At 32.8% G+C, this 19,567-nt stretch overlaps 1 protein-coding gene and 1 non-coding gene across 2 annotated transcripts; one reads left to right on the top strand and one right to left on the bottom strand.

Moving 5' to 3' along the window:
• Window positions 1–369: 369 nt before the first annotated feature.
• LOC117099855 (pumilio homolog 3-like) lies at window positions 370–13,582 on the top strand (the record flags this gene model as incomplete). Its single annotated transcript, XM_033239377.1, is given in 14 exon segments — window positions 370–472; window positions 955–1,030; window positions 1,369–1,462; window positions 2,638–2,879; window positions 3,408–3,511; window positions 3,758–3,833; window positions 4,508–4,606; window positions 6,953–7,087; window positions 9,649–9,791; window positions 9,916–10,061; window positions 10,364–10,455; window positions 11,355–11,433; window positions 12,711–12,798; window positions 13,080–13,582. Coding segments are annotated over 14 exon segments (1,601 nt in total), but the record flags the coding sequence as incomplete, so codon positions are not given.
• Window positions 5,013–5,084, bottom strand: Trnat-agu. Its single transcript has one exon. It is a non-coding gene; the product is annotated as a tRNA-Thr (tRNA).
• Window positions 13,583–19,567: the final 5,985 nt, after the last annotated feature.

Raw genomic sequence — 19,567 nt, 5'->3', positions numbered from 1 at the left:
TAGTGGTTCGTAGCTACGTTCCAAACGGTACCTACGAGCAGGCTACGAGTGGTTACGCGCAGATATGAAGCGATATTTCACGACTGTACTGTATTTCCATTGCAGTACTACACATACAGTATAGTAACTTGGGATGGAAAATTAAGCGATAGTGTCATTCCATTTAGCATTAGGTTAATCATAATGAATTACAGATTAATTAATATCACCAAGATTCATTATGTACTTACAGTTCGTCTAATAAAAGCATTAAATTATATTGAATTTGTAAATGTTTTTAAGAAATGTTGATATATACTAGTTATAAACAAATTACTATTAGATTGTTATACTTTTGCTTGTAATTCCAAGATCTAGATAAACCAGACCTCTTGCAGATGAGTAAAAAACAACGGAAAGATGTCCGAAAACAGGTGAAAACAAACTATGAATTGGCACAGAAAAGCAAGAAAATGTGGGAAGTGTTACGACAGTAAGTTCGCTCATGAATGTCACCCACCCAACACAAGGTTAAATAATGATCATTTAATAATAATAATACCAAGGTGTATAACAACAAGTAACTTAATATGAAACTTAATACCGTTACAGATTTTTTTATTTTTAGTGCTCGTACTCATTTCAAAAGGATGCTCAAGATGTCAATGAACCTTTTTGGTGTGTCATTTAGACTTAACAAACGACCAATCAAAACATGTTATTTAATAGCCAAGAGTGTGCATGTGTCTCACAAACACACAAGTTGACATACAGTATGTTTACTATCTTTAAGCAGTATCAAAAGGAACGGGGTTAGCAGAGGTCCACTGAGCTAAATATGAAAATCAAAGGAATGATTTAACTTTATGCTTGTAGTATCTGTCTAACTTACCAAAAAATCCAAGTATTAAACCAAGTTCAAAACATCCAATATACAGTACATTTCCTGAAATTAAATAACTGACTTTTTTTCAGGGAAAAATGTACCAAGGAAAAGCGTCAAGAAATTCTAAATGAATTAAGGGAACTTGTCAGTGGTAAAGTTTTGGAGGTACGGTACTTTTTGTGTCTTACATATAATATTCTAAATTGAGAGAATATATTTCATATATGTGTGCTGCTAATGATCAGCTCTACAATAGTGAATTGCTAACATGGGTCAAATCCAGGTTCTTCAAAACAGAAGGTGTGGTATAGGTTTCAGAATTTTGTTTAACAAGATAATTATTAATCTAAAATTTTATATTCTGTAGGACAGTCATAATAACAACAATAATCAAATATTTGTAATGTGTCAATTTCATAATGATAAAGTTGGAATGTTTCCTTTTAGTTATAAAAATGTGTTTTAAAAGTTACTTAATGTTATTTTGTTATTTTTTCTTTCAGCTTGTTTATGCTCATGATTCTGTACGAGTTATCCAATGCTGTTTGAAGTTTGGAGATGAAAGCCTACGTAGTGACATGTTTAATGAAGTCAAAGGTGGATATTATAAGTTCAATTAAATATTTTGAATGCTGCCATCTGTGTCAATTATTTGTTGGGTTAATTGAATTTCATGTTATTACTGCTAGCTTTTATGTTTACTGCCCTCAATAACAAATACTTGAACAGCTCTTCAAACAAAAATTATACTGTTTTGATATGGGTGTGGTTAGATTTCAGAAGGGTCCAGTCGATATAAAACAATTTGTGGTGGTATAATTTTTTTCCCATCTTAAAAAGAGAAAGTTGTGAGATTTTTTGTTATGCTTATTTGTGAAATTAAGTTTTTTTAATTGTTTGATTGATTGATTGATACAATACAAAGCCCAAATTGTAGAAATATGATAAAGCATATCATATCAACATCTTTGTATGATTTTTCATGTTTAAGATACTTTGTGTTTTTAATGTATAATTCTTGATTTTGGCAGTGATGGGGTTGTAAACTTGAATTTCGCAAATATAATGTATTGACTTTAATGGTGCTTTTAATCTACTACTCCTTGAAAGAAAACAAATATATCAGTTTTTTTACACTGTAATCATGTAATTCATCTATATTTCACTATACTTACTTTACTACAAAAACTTAGTTCAACAAAGTGTTATTGTTATTAGTAATCACCAACACAATGTCAATTTAATTAATTCCTATATTAATAGGTTAATAAGTAATTCCTATATTTTAGAACAAAGGTGCAACAGGAAATAGATTAAAAAGATTATTAGGCTTTGTCCAGATTATCAAATTTTGTTGTATGCCCATTAATATATTGTAGTCATGATGTGCCTATATTCAGATTCAGATTCAGATATTTATTAAGTGAAAATGTCAATGCATCATGATAATTGGTTTCCACGGTTCAAAAATACAAATAAGACTTATTATATATCTACTAAATACTTGGATATGATGAAAGTGTGTAAAATATTGATTCATTGAATTGGAATAAAAAGATTGCACATATACGAGTTGTGAGAATTATACTTGATTATTATATATGGTCATAATGTGATGTCATCATGACTATATTTAGGTATGCCACATTGGATAGCCTGGAGAGGGCTTTACAATAGCATCCCTAATATTTTTTTATTTTAACTATGTAATCATATTTCAACTTTAAGCTGTAGTTTAGTTTATTAATTTGCTGTTTTCCTCTTTTTGATAGATCACATCCTCAATATGTCAAAGTGTAAGTACGCTAAATTTTTTGTAAAGCAGATGTTGCGATACGGTACAAAAGAACAGCGTAACCATATAATGTCGTCGTTCCATGGTAGCGTATGCAAAATGGTACGGCACAAGGAAGCTTCAGAGGTTATTGAGATGGCCTACAACAACCATGCTAATTTAAAGCAGAGGTCTGCACTCCTTGAGGAGTTCTATGGTCCGTCTTTTGCTGTGTTTAAAGTAAGTAACTTATCACATTGTTATTGTCAGTAGTTGAATTATTTTACATAATTGTTTGTGAGGAGACAATATATTTACATATAGAAATCACTTCTTCTTATCGAGTCACTACGTAGCTAGATCTAGCTTACGTAGTGTGGTAGAAGGATTCGCAGGTAGGATGGATACCTGACATGGGCCGCGTCGTGAGCGCTCCTTCTGTGGCCAGACAGGGGACTATGGACCAGTACACCGGGGTGACCCCCTACTCTTCTCGAATGATGTGCTGGGTTCTTTAAAGTGCACACGAGCCAATTGTGTACACTGGACCTACGGTTGAGAGTCCTTATCCAAGAATACTCGTTCCACCACCGGAACCATAAGCGAGCGTGCCGTTCGAACAAGTGCCGATTTTATGGCTGTATGTCACAGTTCCCCTGTCTTAACTGCTCGGCCAATCGACTCGCCAATTAGAAATCACTGATATTTATTTATTGCCAATTATTATTGATTTTAAAAAAAATGTGTATTAACTTATTTTACCTGTAGAAAGAAGGGGTTGAGAGTCTCAATGACATAATTGAGGCTGAGCCGGAGAAGAAACGTCAAATCACGGAGCACATGGCAAAAACGCTTACCTCCATGGTTGACAAGTAAGGATATTGAACATTTTTAGTATAATTTTTATTCTATCAGATTTTTAAAATACTGTTAGCCTATTATATAATTATTGTTTATTAATAATTATATGAATAATTATGCAATATAAATATTCAGTACCGTTCAGTACTTTATTGGTTTAAAATCAGGTTTGGATTCCAATCTCAATGGGAAAGATTTTTTTTTTTCCCTGGAACCATATATTTTTATTGTAATTCTTATTTATATGTCTCTTACAGGACAGTTATCAAACACACAATGATTCACAAAGTTTTGTATGATTTCTTCGTTCATGCACGTCCACAACTAAGATCCGTAAGTGCATAGTACCTATTCAATCATATACACCATTTTCGCCAAATTTGAAATGAAAATTTCCAACAACCTGGCAACTACCACTGGGGGACTACATATTAACCAGCATGTATCTGCTGTGCTGTGACCGGTACATAACCTTATTGTTGTTGTGAGTTAGTCTGGGCCTAGGATCGTCTTTGAAAACAGAATACCAAAACGAAAAGAACAAAAAATAAGGGCACATAAACCTGCAGTGATTTTTGGTTGTTGAAGTACTCAAAAGAAAATATGTGTCTGGAAAAAAAAAAATTGCTCAGACTAGGCTGCTGGAAGTCCCCCAGTGAAAAGATGCGAGACTTTGGTGGCGCTGTTTCAAAATAGACCCAATAAAATGGTGTACATCACTCAATATTTAAATGCCATTTATACATCTTATGTATATTTCACAACTTGTCTCATTTGTTATAATTTTTTATATTTTATTTGTGTGTGTGAAAATTTAAGTTATTTGAACAAGTTTTATAGTTTTGTAGATTTTAATACAGTAGTTCTTCTGAACTGTATTTCATGTGCATTATATAATGTTATGCTTACGATTCTTTTAGATACTGGTAAGCATAGAAAATAATTTTATTTTATATACTGGTACTGTAATATAGTATTCTTAAATTCTTTTTTAATTCTCTTCTTAGGAAATGATAGAATCCATAAGAGAGGTCGTGGTTCAAATTCTTCATACTCACGATGGAGCTCGAGTTGCGATGCAATGTGTCTGGCATGGCACAGCAAAGGTAATCAGTGATATAAAATGTAAAGAAGCTATGAAACTAAAACTGAGAAATTAAATTTAAATAGATTGGTGAAAATGCATTGTTAGCCTCAGGATCTAAGCTAAGTTTTCGAACAACGATTTCCTGTTGTACCAACTGAGCTATAATGCCAGGCTGGTAGACTTTTATTTTGATTATATATAATAGTATGTAATTTTTATATGTTATTTTTTATTATTAGATGCTTAATTGTTACCATTATTTTCTTTACACTCTTAAAGTGGCTTGTAATTAATTTAAGTTTTCCTAGTTAAAAATTAAACAATAAATTTGACATTGATAACTTGATTCTTTTATAGGTGTAATTTTTGCCCTACCTGACGTGGAAATGTACCGAATACTCAGTACATTTGAAAAAATCGCAAGTTGTTCTCGGGTGGGACTCGAACCCACGATCTCCAGATCACTAGCCTGGCATCATACCTCTAGACCACCGAGCTTGCGCCTGATGGCCAGGGTTGATTCTTTTAATGACCAATTCAATATTCATTTCAAAAGGGATTTTACAGAAAGTATTTTTAAACTAAGAGGTTAAAGACATTACTCAAAAAATTGTTATCACGGTGTGTTCATATTGCTGATTATTTTGAAGTAAACCAGAAATTATATTTGGCTGTCAGCCAATTGTCATCGTGTTAGGTAACACTTGTAAAAGGGTATTGTAGGCATGCTGTACAGATAATAAAGGGATTTTTTAGGTTGTGTCATCACAAAGTTGACATTGGTCTTGTGATTCCAAATTTAGCACATGACATCTACTAGTATTTGAATAGCATCAGGATCCAAACTCAAAATTTTTGATCACCTTTTGGCTGTTGTAGCCAGGCTGGTAGACTCGTAATTTTCCTTGTAATTATTGTAGTATATAATTTTCATATGTTATTTTCAATATTTGATGCTTAATTGTTACTATTATTTTCTTTACACTCTTTAATTGGCTCGTAATTAGATTGAGGTTATGTTCACGCACGGTAGCTAACGGTAGCTGCCATGCGTACATACAAGACAATCCCCAATTTGCTAACCAATAGCGCTCGCTAACCATTAGCGTATCCGGATCTGGTAACAGGTAGCGCTAACCGATCGGGCCTTCACACACACAGGTGCTAACAGTTAGCCCCGATCCAAATACTAGGTCTCTCGTGTGAATCTGACCTAAAGTTTTCTTGGTTTAAAATTAAACAATGAATTTTGTTGATCTGGATCTCATTGGATGTTGAAAGCTTGAATCTTTTAATGAACAATTCAATATTTGGGATTTTACAGGAGGTATTTTTAAGCTAAGAGGTTAAGGACCCCTACTGTACATTTATTATGGTGTATTTGTTTTGCTGATTGTTTTGTTGACATGAAGAAGAATTACATTTGGCTGTCAGCTAATTATGGTCATGTTAGATAACACTGTCTTTTTTTGTAAAGAGTATTGTGGGCATGTGTATCAGGCAGATGCTGTACAGATAATAAAGTGATTTTGTGTTTAGTTTGTGTCATCCCAAAGATAACATTGGTCTCCTGATTCCAACATCTGGTTGAATACTCATGTCCTATAGTTATACAATGTGGGCATGAATCTTATTACTGTTTTACTATCAATTCATATAAATGACAGACAAATAAATATAAAGTTCATACCATGAAACTTAGACAAACCTACAAATTGCAACCTCTTTATTTTATGTTGCTACATAGATTAAAGTGCTATGACAATTTATATATTAGAAAGCTTATCTCTCATGTTTTGTTTGAGCTTCTGAGTACAGTATTGTAATATTGTAGTTTAATTTCAGGAAAAATGTATATTTAAAGTTTAGTTATTTTAGAATGGGTTTTCAATGGTTTAATTTTGTCATTTTATATAGAACTAATTCCTCCATGATACACAGATGATAATTAACACATAGATCTTCTTTTATGTATTTAACTTATGCCTTTTCTGCATTTAAACATTTTATTTTTTTTGTTGGTCTCGCTTCTAATCCCTGAATTTCTAGTATAAACTTAAAAAATTTAATATTGACTCATTTAATGTCATCACCATTTATGTAGCCCCGGGCATCGCTCCCATAGTCAAGAATAGATTTTAGTTTGATATAACAAATTTTAAAATTAATTTCAATTGATATATATACCCATAGTTTTTATATTAGCCATAATTGCTAACATAGCCTTAGACGCCTGTCTTTTTTGCATATAATGGATGTAACCAAATTGACCTTGCTTGCAAACAATCTTGCTTAGTCTTTGAGCACCGAGTGATGGGTATAAGATAGGACTTTACTCTTTTCTCCTTGTGGTCTCTTTTCATAGGATCGTAAAGTTATTATGAAGTCCTTCAAAACATACGTCAGTAAGATCTGCCGTGAAGAGTACGGTCATTGGGTGATGTTGGCGTTGTTGGACTCGGTGGATGACACAAAGTTACTCTCCAAGATTGTCCTTAATGTAAGTATTCTGTCAATTATTTGTTGACAATAACTGTGTATTGTAATTTTTAAAATCTTGTAATCATCTTCAAATTTTAATTGATTACATACTAACATTAACCAAATTCAGAATTATTTTGAATAGACTATTACTTAATTGCATATTAACTTATACAGTATATTGTTTACAAAAACCCTTAAAAGTTTGATTAAAAACACTGAATTGTTTGTTTAAAAGGATAAAATGAGCTATCAGCATTCTGCGAGACACAGACTGAACCAGTTCAGTTTTTACTGGTTGATAGATGTTTCCTGCCAGGCACATCAGACTTTCAAATGAAAAAAAAAATTTTAAAAATAGGTGTCCCAAGTATCTGCAGTCAGAACCTGGGAGTTAGCTTGTGATGGGTATTACCAGGTGCCACTAAATAAATATTTACATTAACAGTTTTATTTTACATTGTTATCTTGAAATTGTGTCATTATCGAATAAAAACACAGTGATTTCAGTTTTGAAGTGGTTTAATGTTTCATTAAGTAAATAGTGAAGCTAATAGTAGCTAGTATCAATGATAAGTTTAGTCACGCAATTCCAGGTTTGAAAAGTAACGGTGTGTGTGTGTATATTTTAACCAATTATCAAATTAATACCTATTTTCTTGCATAGTTTTAATCAAGAATTATTTGATTCTTTATTTAATTATTATAATTTACATGCCTATTTTCTAACAGAATTGGATGGTACTTTTTAACTCACCTCCTATGTTAGTGAATAAACATTTGTTATTTTTGTATTATGACTTTGACTTGAAGACGATTGATACTTATATGACTTATTACTACAGTAACTTATATTGTGCAAAGTCGACTTAGGCAAGTTTATATATATATATGTATACACTTTATATCTGCATGGTTAGTTTGAACCAGATCATGAAGGCGAAAGTGCTCAATACACACGTAGAGCAATATAAATAAGTAATCAAAGACACTAGGTTACAAACTCAACATTTTATTTTGCACTACAGACTGTTTCATGAGGGCACAGCCTCAATCATCAGGTGCTCAGCTCTAAATGAAGCTTACTCGGAATAATGAAGTACTGTAGATAAAGATGATAAAAACTGTTTATAAAGAAAATGCTATGTTAATTAGTACTGGACTCTCTTTTGTTTAATAGATGGATCTGTGATAGGCTATTGTTAAGTTTGGTATCTTAGTAGGAACTTTCTTCTATGTCTGCATGCACTAACTAATTCGTTTCTTTCGTTAAGTGTACTAGCTTCTGGATTGCATATAATGTGATATTTCTCGTGCAGGCATAGGTTGCATCGTTTATTAACATTAGAGTATGGCTTGCATTTAGATAGTATTCGCCATTGTATTTTATGCTTTACATTGCTGTCTTTAAGTTTCCAAACATATTGACTAAGCGTGGTACTATTTCTATATTTAACATTCCGGAATGAACAAGTATGCACGTTATACCTACTTTTAAAAGTTTTTCGGTGAGACCGACGTACGTCTCAACCTTATTGTTGTCATCCCTTGTGATAGTAGCCTGATAAACTACACCACTGGTTAGAAAATTACCAGACAAGGGACATTACATTGCTCGATGTTATCTAAGTGCGTATCCTTATTATTTAGCACCTTTTTGCTGTGAGCGGATAGTATCGAGCCAATATTGGGCATACAGCTATAACTGATCTTGATAGTGTTCCTATTAAACACTTTTCTAAGAGCATGATCATGTGGGAAACATTCATCTACAATTTTAAGAAATTCATGTCCAATTTTTGTTTTAACATTGGCACTGTAAGGTGGGTTGAACCATATAATGTTTCTTTTTCTTTTCTTTTTGACGTTGGATTGCACGTTGTGAGTAGCTGGATTATATTTCAGCTCATATTTGACTGGTTCAATAATTCTGTTTTCTACTGATTTTCACATCATTTTGAAAAATTCCTTAAAATGTCTGTCTATTGTATTGTATTGTATTGTATTTTCTTCTCAAAGAATTTCATCTGGTTCCGTAAAGGTTCCGTAAAACCAATAATAAACCAATAATTTATTAGGCTTACTTTCTACGGTGGAAACCGTAACAATAAGTCTAATTAATAATTCAATAGACTTAACTTGCTATGGTGGAAACCGTTGCAAGTAAGACTAATAAATTATTGGTATATCAAGAGATAACTTCAATTAAATTTTATTTTCTTGTTCTAATTTTATTAAAAATCTCAAATAATACATTTTAATATCTAAGTTTATTAGCTCAGTGTCTTCAAGCAGTAAGTTTGATGGATGATTTTCAACTTGAATGTCTATGAAACTACTGCATACTGTATATGGATGATATCATTTCCATATATAGATGTTAAATAACATCATGTCCATATATGGGCAAATGACAGATATTTGTCCCATAAACTTGGTAGTGTGTATACAGCTTTAAAAATGATTTTGGTCATGATTTTAGGATGCCTTTGGTAGTTTTTTGTTTATAATAACATTTTGATGGTTTTGTCACATTTTATTTTGGCTTTCTAATAATCACAGCATGGTTTTAATCTTTAGGAAATGATGAAGTGTGTAGGTGAGCTTTGCGATAACCAATATGGGCGAAAGGTATTGCTGTATTTACTCTGTCATCGACAACAGCTTCATTTCCACCCTCATATCATTACCCTGCTCAAGAAGGGAGATGAAAATGCAACTAGGTTAGTATAATAATAATAATAATAATAATAATAATACTAATGGTAACAAAAACAAAGTGTGTGTATTGGCAGTATTTATCAAATGTGTATTCTGAAACACAAGTATATAATTTTTGTGTTGCAGTAAAAAAGATTTGAACACCAGGAGACAGGAGGTACTAGAAGCTGTCAGTAAGCCTTTGCTAAAACATGTTCAGAGTCATGCTAGAGAACTTGTCCGCAACAAACAAACATGTCTTCTTGTAACTGCTATTTTCCAGAATGCTGTTGGTAAGTCAGTGGCAGATCTAGAAATATGAAAGTAAGGGGGCCCTAGAAGGGAATTTTACTAATGTAGGGCCCAGACTACCTCAGTCCCATCATGGTGTAGGCTGAGGTATGACATTTTTGTCAATATCACCTCTGGATGGCTGGGAAAGGTATTCTGAAAATTAATTTGAATACAATTTTTAAAAATTCTAGAGGCTCAGGGTTTCTTTTGCCTTCCCCCTGAATCTTCCTCTGTAAGTATAGGTCATGGAAAACCTTCAGGCATATTCACGTAACTTTTGAGATATTTATAATTTTTACAGGTGACAAGAAGCTAGCTATGGAAGCTATCTGTAATTTGGCATCAGAAGACTTAGTAGCCATTGATAGGGACTCAACAAATTCACTAGATAAAGTAAGATTTAAAGTTATTTCAGTGTATTGTGCCAGGTACTGTTGATTATATCAGTTAAATTAAATCAATTTTAATCATTGTCTTAGGATCCTAATTGTATGCCTAATTGAAGCCTAGAAATTCGAGGGTAGTCGACGCTTTTGAATGGAAAGATCGCGCTTATAGTTATGGATGGTTGGGTAAATAAATTATATAACTGTGTGGAATAGGAATGTTTTATATTTGTTTTTATATTTTTTTGGCTATAATTAATTTTTTTTCCGGTTTTTGCTGCATTATATGTAGCATTTTTCTGTCATTTCTATTATATTATATATATATATTATATTATATTATATTATGAAAAATAATTCCCAAAAATATAAATTATACATCAAATGAAAGCTTATTCTATAAGCTTTCTTTGTTTTTAGAAACATTTTTCTGTATAATTTACAAAAAGTTCCCAAAAATCCACCAGAACGACGTATACTCAAAAAAAGCAAAGAACCTTGTTACACTGCAAAAGAATCCGGTATTCAAGGGTTTGCACTACAAAAGAATCCGGTATCCAGAGGGTTAAGCATGTGGATTCAATGACCAGGGAAAAACTTACAGCACTTGGTAACTGAAAGGAAAAGCGCTATATAAGTAACAAGTACATAGTTGCAATCCACACACATGGATTTATTATCGCATTTTTAACATTTGATTTGTATTCTTGTGTGTAGTATTTATAAAATATTCTGTATACTTTGCGGTTGGAAAAAGCACTAAAACAGTCAGTCAGTTAGTGGTAACAAATATTGTTTCATTAGTATTATTATATAAATTACAATAAGCTACAGATATGCTGAACTACTTTTTTTATTATTATTTTAATAATCTGTATTTGTATAATGCTATTTTGTGTGAAACAGATGCATATTGTTGAACACCCTGCTGGACATATTGTGTTGAAGAAACTTATTCAACAAGACAAAGAAACACAGAATTCAGGTTGGTTACTTAAATGTTAAAACTAAGGAATTAAAATGCTATTACTATCTAATAAATAAAAATAGTTAAATACATTAAGAAAGCCCATTAACTAGATCTACCAGAAGTAGCTTCTTCCAACATGGGACCTTGAAAAATAATAATAATAATAATTAATTAATAATTAATAGTTTTAATAATTCTTTAATCAACCTTATCTAGTTATTTGTGGCTTGTTATTAATAACAATAAGTTTAATCTTGCTTTTCAAGGGTTAAAACTTTAGGGTGTTATGCTCGGATAAAACCTATATGATTATTATACCAATAGTGTACGGCTGAAATCTGACAGTATACTATGTCTTGTTAAATAGAAAAGTGCTTGATGGTTTTATATGGTTCTTATTGAGAGTCATGCCACCCTGTGTGCAAGCAGACCATAATTGTGGGATGGGACATTGACCTGTAGATAAATGTTAATACAAGATATTTATATTAAACAATGCCTAGGATTTGTTTACACTACATGTTATGGAATGCATTAGTATGCTGGCTTTATTGTTGTACTCTATTTATATTTGGGTTTCTTTCACTCTGCTGCCGCTGTTACAAAGTCCAATAACAAATATCTGTATTAAGGTTCATCCCAAATAAAAACTCTTCTTAAACCTACACCAATAATGATGTTAAACTGTGATTAAAATACATTATTATTTGTATAGAGTAAGTAAAATATGGTCTGCATTTGAATGATTCACATCATCATCATCATCATCATTTGTTCTATAACCTGTTGGGTGTCAGGTTGTGGGAGCACTGATGGAACTGTCGCTATTTACCACATCACCCATTAATGTTGTTCACCTAATTTCTTCTAGGTCTTCCTTTCTTCCGTTTTGCATTCACATGCCCCTGCAAGATTGTATATTGCTTAATTAGCTGCTATTCCTGTAGATACTGTATATCCAAACCAATTGAGTTTTTCTTGCCCTGACAATTATTAATAAATTTAACTGCCAATTGTGTTCACTGGGCCTATGGTGGTAATCTCTATCAGAGAAGACTTCATCCACCACCAGGACCATGACAAGTGTGCCGCCAGAACCTGTAGGTTGGGGCAACCCTGCCTTAACCATTTGGCCATTTGACTTGCCTATTTCTGAAGGAATGTCAACCTTGAAATTACCTGCATAAAAGAAATACCAGTTTGGTTTAGTGTTGTTTTTTACTATACAGAAGTACAGTGGTTGGATCTACTTTCTTTAATAAATATTCAAAATTTTTCATAATTGCTTTCAGATTTTAGTGAAATGTTGGTTGAGAAAGTGGGTACAGAGAAGATAGCGACATGGAGTACCATTAACAGGGGAGCATTCATTCTTGTTTGGTGAGTAAACATCATTTTATTGATGTCCATATGTTAATCGCTATACCATTAGGTCTATGCTTAGAAAAGGAACACAAAGTGTAAGCACATGGATTTTTAGATTACACCATGCACACAGTGCTCCAGGTGAAACTGTCTCTGATATAATATTTGCTAAGTGCATTGTATATGGCTGTCCCCAGAACATTGTAAGGAGTTGACCCACAGATGGTTTTGGTGGTTGTTATAATGAATTTTATTTAGATTTGTTGTTTTACTGTTATGTGTACATTTGTTTTCAGCCTGTTGGATTGTGGAAGTGATTCTGTAAAGACTAACATTAAGGAAGCAATGACACCTATGATGAAGGTACTACAAAAGGCAGACTTTAAAGGAGCTCAAGTTTTAGAAGACAGATTGAAATGAAAATAACTGCAATTGTTTTAAAGATTCCTTAATTCAATATGCATTTTTTATCTTTTTCTATGTCTTGTCTTTCATGTTCTTATACCGTAATACTCTTAATGCATTCATTATATTCTTTTCTTTTAGTTTAGAAGTGAAGCAATTTGGCTTCATTCATTTGTTTGATACTCTCAGCATTGTGGTCAAGGGTTCGAGCCCTTACTGTGCAAGAATACATTTTATTTGTTTGTCCCTCTCTACCCAATAGTATAAATGGGTACCGGCATATGTTGGGAAAGTAAACAGACTGTACGGAGGCATGGTGATCCCCCTACAGTGTTGCACAGTCTGGGCCATATGCTAAAGAGTGTTCTGGCCTGTACGGATTTGACTATCTCTTTAAAAGTCATCTTGAATTCAATTAAGTACAATGGTACAAAATTACAAGCAAGGATATTTCATAATGTTTTTTAATATGCGATTCCTAGAAAAGTTGAAGCCTATAAATGGTCCAGGCAAAAAAAAATTTAGAAAGAGAGAGTAGATTGTTGCGATTGATATTGAGTTTTTCATTTATTGGTATAAAAAACACTCGCAGATAAAAATGTTGAAAACTTAAATATAAATATGACTTACAGTACATTAATTATACAACAAAAAAATAACATTAAATAAATTAAGTTCAAATGTTGAATTTGGGAAACCTGTGGTGGAAGTTTATTCGAAAGAACAGAACTTGTGGGAATAAATGAGTTATAGTGAGATAAAGAGATAAAGATATAGTGTGGAAAGTAGGTCTAGTAACAAAGTAGTAGAGAACAATTGAAGAAGCTCGTGTTGACCTGGGTGACATTGTAGGGAGGGAGTATAGAGAGAATCTCCAAAGCATAGAAAAAAAGAAAGAAATGAACAAAACATTTTTCCCCATATTGAATTTATAGGATGGCTATACATATGTGTGAACAAATTATGTTTGAAAATTATTTGGAATGTACATTTGTTTAGACACTTAGAATACCAAATTTTGGAGTGTTATTTATGTTCTGTTGTATGTGGCAACCTTGATAGCTGTAGCTGGTCGATCAATGTTCGGGGGGTGAAACCCTTTAAAATCAGGCATTCTTGTAGACTTTAATAATTTTTGTACATGTACTATACAAGCTGAACAAGCCTCATGGCTACAAAGGGCCATCAAAACGCATTGATTCAGATGCTCTAAAATAAGTTCTGAGTGAAGCAATGATTTTTGAGGCATTGCAAGTTACCCATGGCTCAGGAAAGGGTCAGTATGCGCTCTATGCAATGCCATAGCCAGGATTTTTTAACATTGTGGGACAATATCAGGGTGGACCCACTTTACGCGTAAATTCAAATAATGTGGACCAATTTTCTTAAAAGTTGTCCCATTTTACGCAAAAATATGAATAATCTGGTCCCATTTTCTTAAAAATTTACCCATTTTACGCAAAATATGAGAAATCTGGACCTATTTTACACAAAATATGAGAAATCCGAACCCAATTTTAAAATGTGGACCCCATTCTTTGTGGACCCAATAGAAAAATTGTGTGGGACTGTCCCAATAGCTGATACGGCATTGGCTCTATGTAGGTGTACAGACGCCTAGAAAGTACATATTAATATTAAGGGTCTCGCATTATCAATATGATGCTTCATTTTCATGAATAAATAAAGTGATAACTGTCTATGGACGGTAGATTATGGTTGATATTGTAGATTGTCCGTTTTATTATAATTTCTGAGGAATGGCATAGGTCTAGGCTTTCATGTTATACCCTATACAATGGGTCATGAACAACACCTTAAAAGTGAATAAAATTATTAATGATGATCATTTATGATTTATATAATGCTTTATTTTCATGAATACATTGATACCTGTCTATATGGACGACAGATGATGGTTAATGTAGACTTTTTGATTTATTATAATTTTTGAGAAATTATGTAGACCTATGTTTTCATATGATACACTATACAATGGGTCATTAACATGTTTATATAATCTAGAGTAAACATGTTTTTCGCGACTGCTGCGGCTATACAATCCCAAATGTTTGCATTTAGAGTTCAAAGTCCCTATTATAAAAAGGCTCACCCCAATATTTTAGACAACACACCATTAGTCATCAGAAGGTGCATAGGACGCCAGACCTAACAGAATAAGGTTAGTGTTCTCATGTATTTCTATTCATAATAAAGTATTATAGGGAACGGCCAAATTATTGTGCTTTTATTTTCCTTTCAATTACTTTTCCCTTTTTCCTCTTTTTTTTTTTTTACTACATCTTTCTTCATTTTACCTTTCCTAGTTATTTGTCTTTATTCTTTTCTTCCTTTCCTTTCTAATTCTGTACTTCCATAATGTTGTTTTCCTATATTCTCCTTTATTTTCCCTTCCATTCTCTCTTATCTATTCATTTTATTATCTACCTTTCTTTACCGCAGGGTCTGATCTGGGTTCAAATTTAGGAGGGGGGTCATAATGTTTCAAAAAAACCTCCAAAAAAAAAGTGGGTACGGGGTCTTCCCCCGGGAAAATTTCGATTCCTAGATGGCGGGAAATGAGCTTTCCCAACTTCTGGAAGTGTTTTTAATTTTAATTCAAGGTTTCATCCCCTCTTGAAAACGGTCAGATAAATTTCTCCCATTCTTATTACAGTAAGTAGGCCTATGTGACAGGAAGGTCCTCTGATTAATCTCAGATAAGAAAGTATAATATATACTCCAAGTATTGAAATACATGCCATCGTGTTGGGATTCAATATTTGGACATTATGTCATCATCAGGCCTATGTGTGTATACGTAAAAAAAAATTGATTTCTACAGTAGTTGGCGGGAAATGCGCTTTTCTGATTTCTGAGGTGTCCTTAAATGACATTTAAGTCATTAAAAGTTTAGGTTTCCCCTTTCTTGAAAATGATTCAATGAATTCCGACTTATAATTTTCCCATTGTAACAACAAAAATTTCAGCTCACGGGTCCAGAATTTTTTATTTACTTATTTATTTTTTTTTTTTGCCCAAGGTGAGGAGTCAGGACCCCCTGACCCCTCCAGTGACTTTACCTTTCCTTTTCTTTCCTCAATCAGATGTGGTTCTAACAGAAATGAAATAAAAATAACGATAACCACAAAATTGTAGAATCCGTCTTTGATGAATAGAAAACATCTTCGGATGAACTGAATTCTGGAGAGCAATTAAGCTGCTGTTCTTTCAAGGATCGAGGTTTTTGTTTTTTTTAACCACCTTTACATATTTTTGTGATATAAAGTGTAGGCCTGAGACTTGCATCTCTTTGAAATTGCACGTCTTAGAAATCGATGGATTCAGTTCACTTTTTAGATATCCCTTTATTGATATAAAGTGTTTTTTACAACCGACATTGTCACCATTACCACTTTTACGTTTCTGTTTTCATCATTATCCATTCACTTTTAATGAAGATAACACTAGAAGATTATATAATAATTATAGGTGTGACAACTCTATAGACGACAACAATAGCACTACTAATAATAACACTGATGATAATACTATATTACTATTACTTAGGCCTGTCTTTACAGAGATAACGTTAAATCATGTCTAGTTGAGCAGCTGATTACATTGCTTGAAAATGGATCCAGATATCTATTATGGTAAGATAGAACTATAACAATGTGTTGTAGTGATTTATTTTAATATTTTTGTTGATTTAAATATCAATTCAATACGAATATTGCTTAAAATATTGAAGTTACCACACGTACAAAGGAACAAAGTAAGAACAAATTCAGACTGAGGTAAAATGTCAAAAGAGGTTTTTCATTTTTAAAAACTAGAAAAAATATTGTATCTGTACAGTACCTAATGTGCAGCAGGTGTGACTATGTAACACCCTCTATTAGTGCAGTACAGTAGCTGTAGGCCTACCAACGGTCATTTGGGGCCATTTTTGCCGGAGTTTATTAATTTTTACTGATGCCTTTTTTCAGGGGCCATTTTTCCGGGGCCACTACATTCCACTACAGTGTTGTAGTGTTGTACTGCTGTACAATAATAATTTTCTATGTTTGAAAAGTGTGTAAAGAAGAACAAAATAGAACATTTTGAGTTGAAATCGGCCAAAAATAAGAACACCGGAGTCTGGGCACAATTTCATTTCATTTCATTTATTTATTTTCCAGATTGTTACAAACATCACAAACCTAGCACTATTCTGGCCGATTGTCAGAAAGCAAACAAGTTCACTGTGCAAAGACTCTCCAACTAGTACTAGAACAGTAACAAACTGGGTTTAATTAACATAAGCATGTTCTTATTAATAAAAAAAATCAGAAGATTTTTCTTTATCTATACTGTATTATCAAATATTTTTGTACTATTTTGTATACTATTTTGTTCACCCTTCAGGCTTATCACCGAAGGTAAGCTGATATTCAAGAGCCCTCTTAAATAGTTAAATGCAATACGATGCATATTATCTAATAAGCTCCCTGGGACTGGAGATGTGTTTTAGTCGCGAGGAAGTAGAACATTTTTTTTTTTAATGTAAAATTGGTCTGTAATTTGTTAATAAACAGTGATACTCTGAACTCTTTTCATTATCTTTCGTTTTCAGCGCTCAGAGAGAGCACCGCTAATTATCAGCTCAATGAAGTTGAAATATTGTTTGACCAACAAGCATAACATAGGCCTAATTACAATTTTATTAATTACGATCTATTTTATAGTTCGTGGGTAAATACATTTTGCGATCAGAAACATTGAATTTGGAAAACGTAAACTACACATTAATGGTAATGGTAATGGTTGGAGACTTATATAGCGCATAATACATGGTCTCTATGCGCTCGGGACTAGATGTTGCACTTTACAATAACTTTCTCCTCCCCTAAGGGTCACTTCATGTCTTCAGCAGCCAGTAAACCGGCGCACTTTCATCTGTCCAGTATAGACCTATACTAAATATCAAAGATCCACATGCTTAGCCTATAATGGTGCTTAGAGACTTCAGCTGTTTAGCACTAATAAAAGTGCTTAGGTATTTCAATACAACAATTAACTTTTTTTTTTTTTATCTTAAACACGTTAAGCAAAATCGTAAGCACATTAAAGACTAAACATTTTTAGTTGTAAATATAGTGTGTAGACCTTTACATTATGTCATGGTATCATTCACTGTGACAGGAAATACACAAACCAGTCCTATTTTCCAATTTAATACGCATGGATTTTTTTATATATATTTTCAGTTGAATCCATTAGCGAAAAGCTGTTCGATCAAGCTTTTACCTTGTTGACGGACGGGATTAAGGATATACGCAAAAGTATTCAAGGTTAGTACTCATTTCATTTCATTTATTTATTTTCCAGATTGTTACAAACATCACAAACCTAGCACTATTCTTGTCAGAAAGCAAACAAGTTCACTGTGCAAAGACTCTCCAACTAGTACTAGAACAGTAACAAACTGGGTTTAATTAACATAAGCATGTTCTTATTAAAAAAAAAAAATCAGAAGATTTTTCTTTATCTATACTGTATTATCAAATATTTTTGTACTATTTTGTATACTATTTTGTTCACCCTTCAGGCTTATCACCGAAGGTAAGCTGATATTCAAGAGCCCTCTTAAATAGTTAAATGCAATACGATGCATATTATCTAATAAGCTCCCTGGGACTGGAGATGTGTTTTAGTCGCGAGGAAGTAGAACATTTTTTTTTTTAATGTAAAATTGGTCTGTAATTTGTTAATAAACAGTGATACTCTGAACTCTTTTCATTATCTTTCGTTTTCAGCGCTCAGAGAGAGCACCGCTAATTATCAGCTCAATGAAGTTGAAATATTGTTTGACCAACAAGCATAACATAGGCCTAATTACAATTTTATTAATTACGATCTATTTTATAGTTCGTGGGTAAATACATTTTGCGATCAGAAACATTGAATTTGGAAAACGTAAACTACACATTAATGGTAATGGTAATGGTTGGAGACTTATATAGCGCATAATACATGGTTGGAGACTTATATAGCGAATACATGGTCTCTATGCACTCGGGACTAGATGTTGCACTTTACAATAACTTTCTCCTCCCCTAAGGGTCACTTCATGTCTTCAGCAGCCAGTAAACCGGCGCACTTTCATCTGTCCAATATAGACCTATACTAAATATCAAAGATCCACATGCTTAGCCTATAATGGTGCTTAGAGACTTCAGCTGTTTAGCACTAATAAAAGTGCTTAGGTATTTCAATACAACAATTAACCTTTTTTTTTTTTTTATCTTAAACACGTTAAGCAAAATCGTAAGCACATTAATAAGACTAAACATTTTTAGTTGTAAATATAGTGTGTAGACCTTTACATTATGTC

Source organism: Anneissia japonica, unplaced genomic scaffold (assembly GCF_011630105.1).
Source record: "Anneissia japonica isolate Jap-2015-1 unplaced genomic scaffold, ASM1163010v1 scaffold436_len19276_cov136, whole genome shotgun sequence".
Taxonomy (NCBI): domain Eukaryota; kingdom Metazoa; phylum Echinodermata; class Crinoidea; order Comatulida; family Comatulidae; genus Anneissia; species Anneissia japonica.
This window is presented reverse-complemented; position numbering and strand designations above follow the sequence as displayed.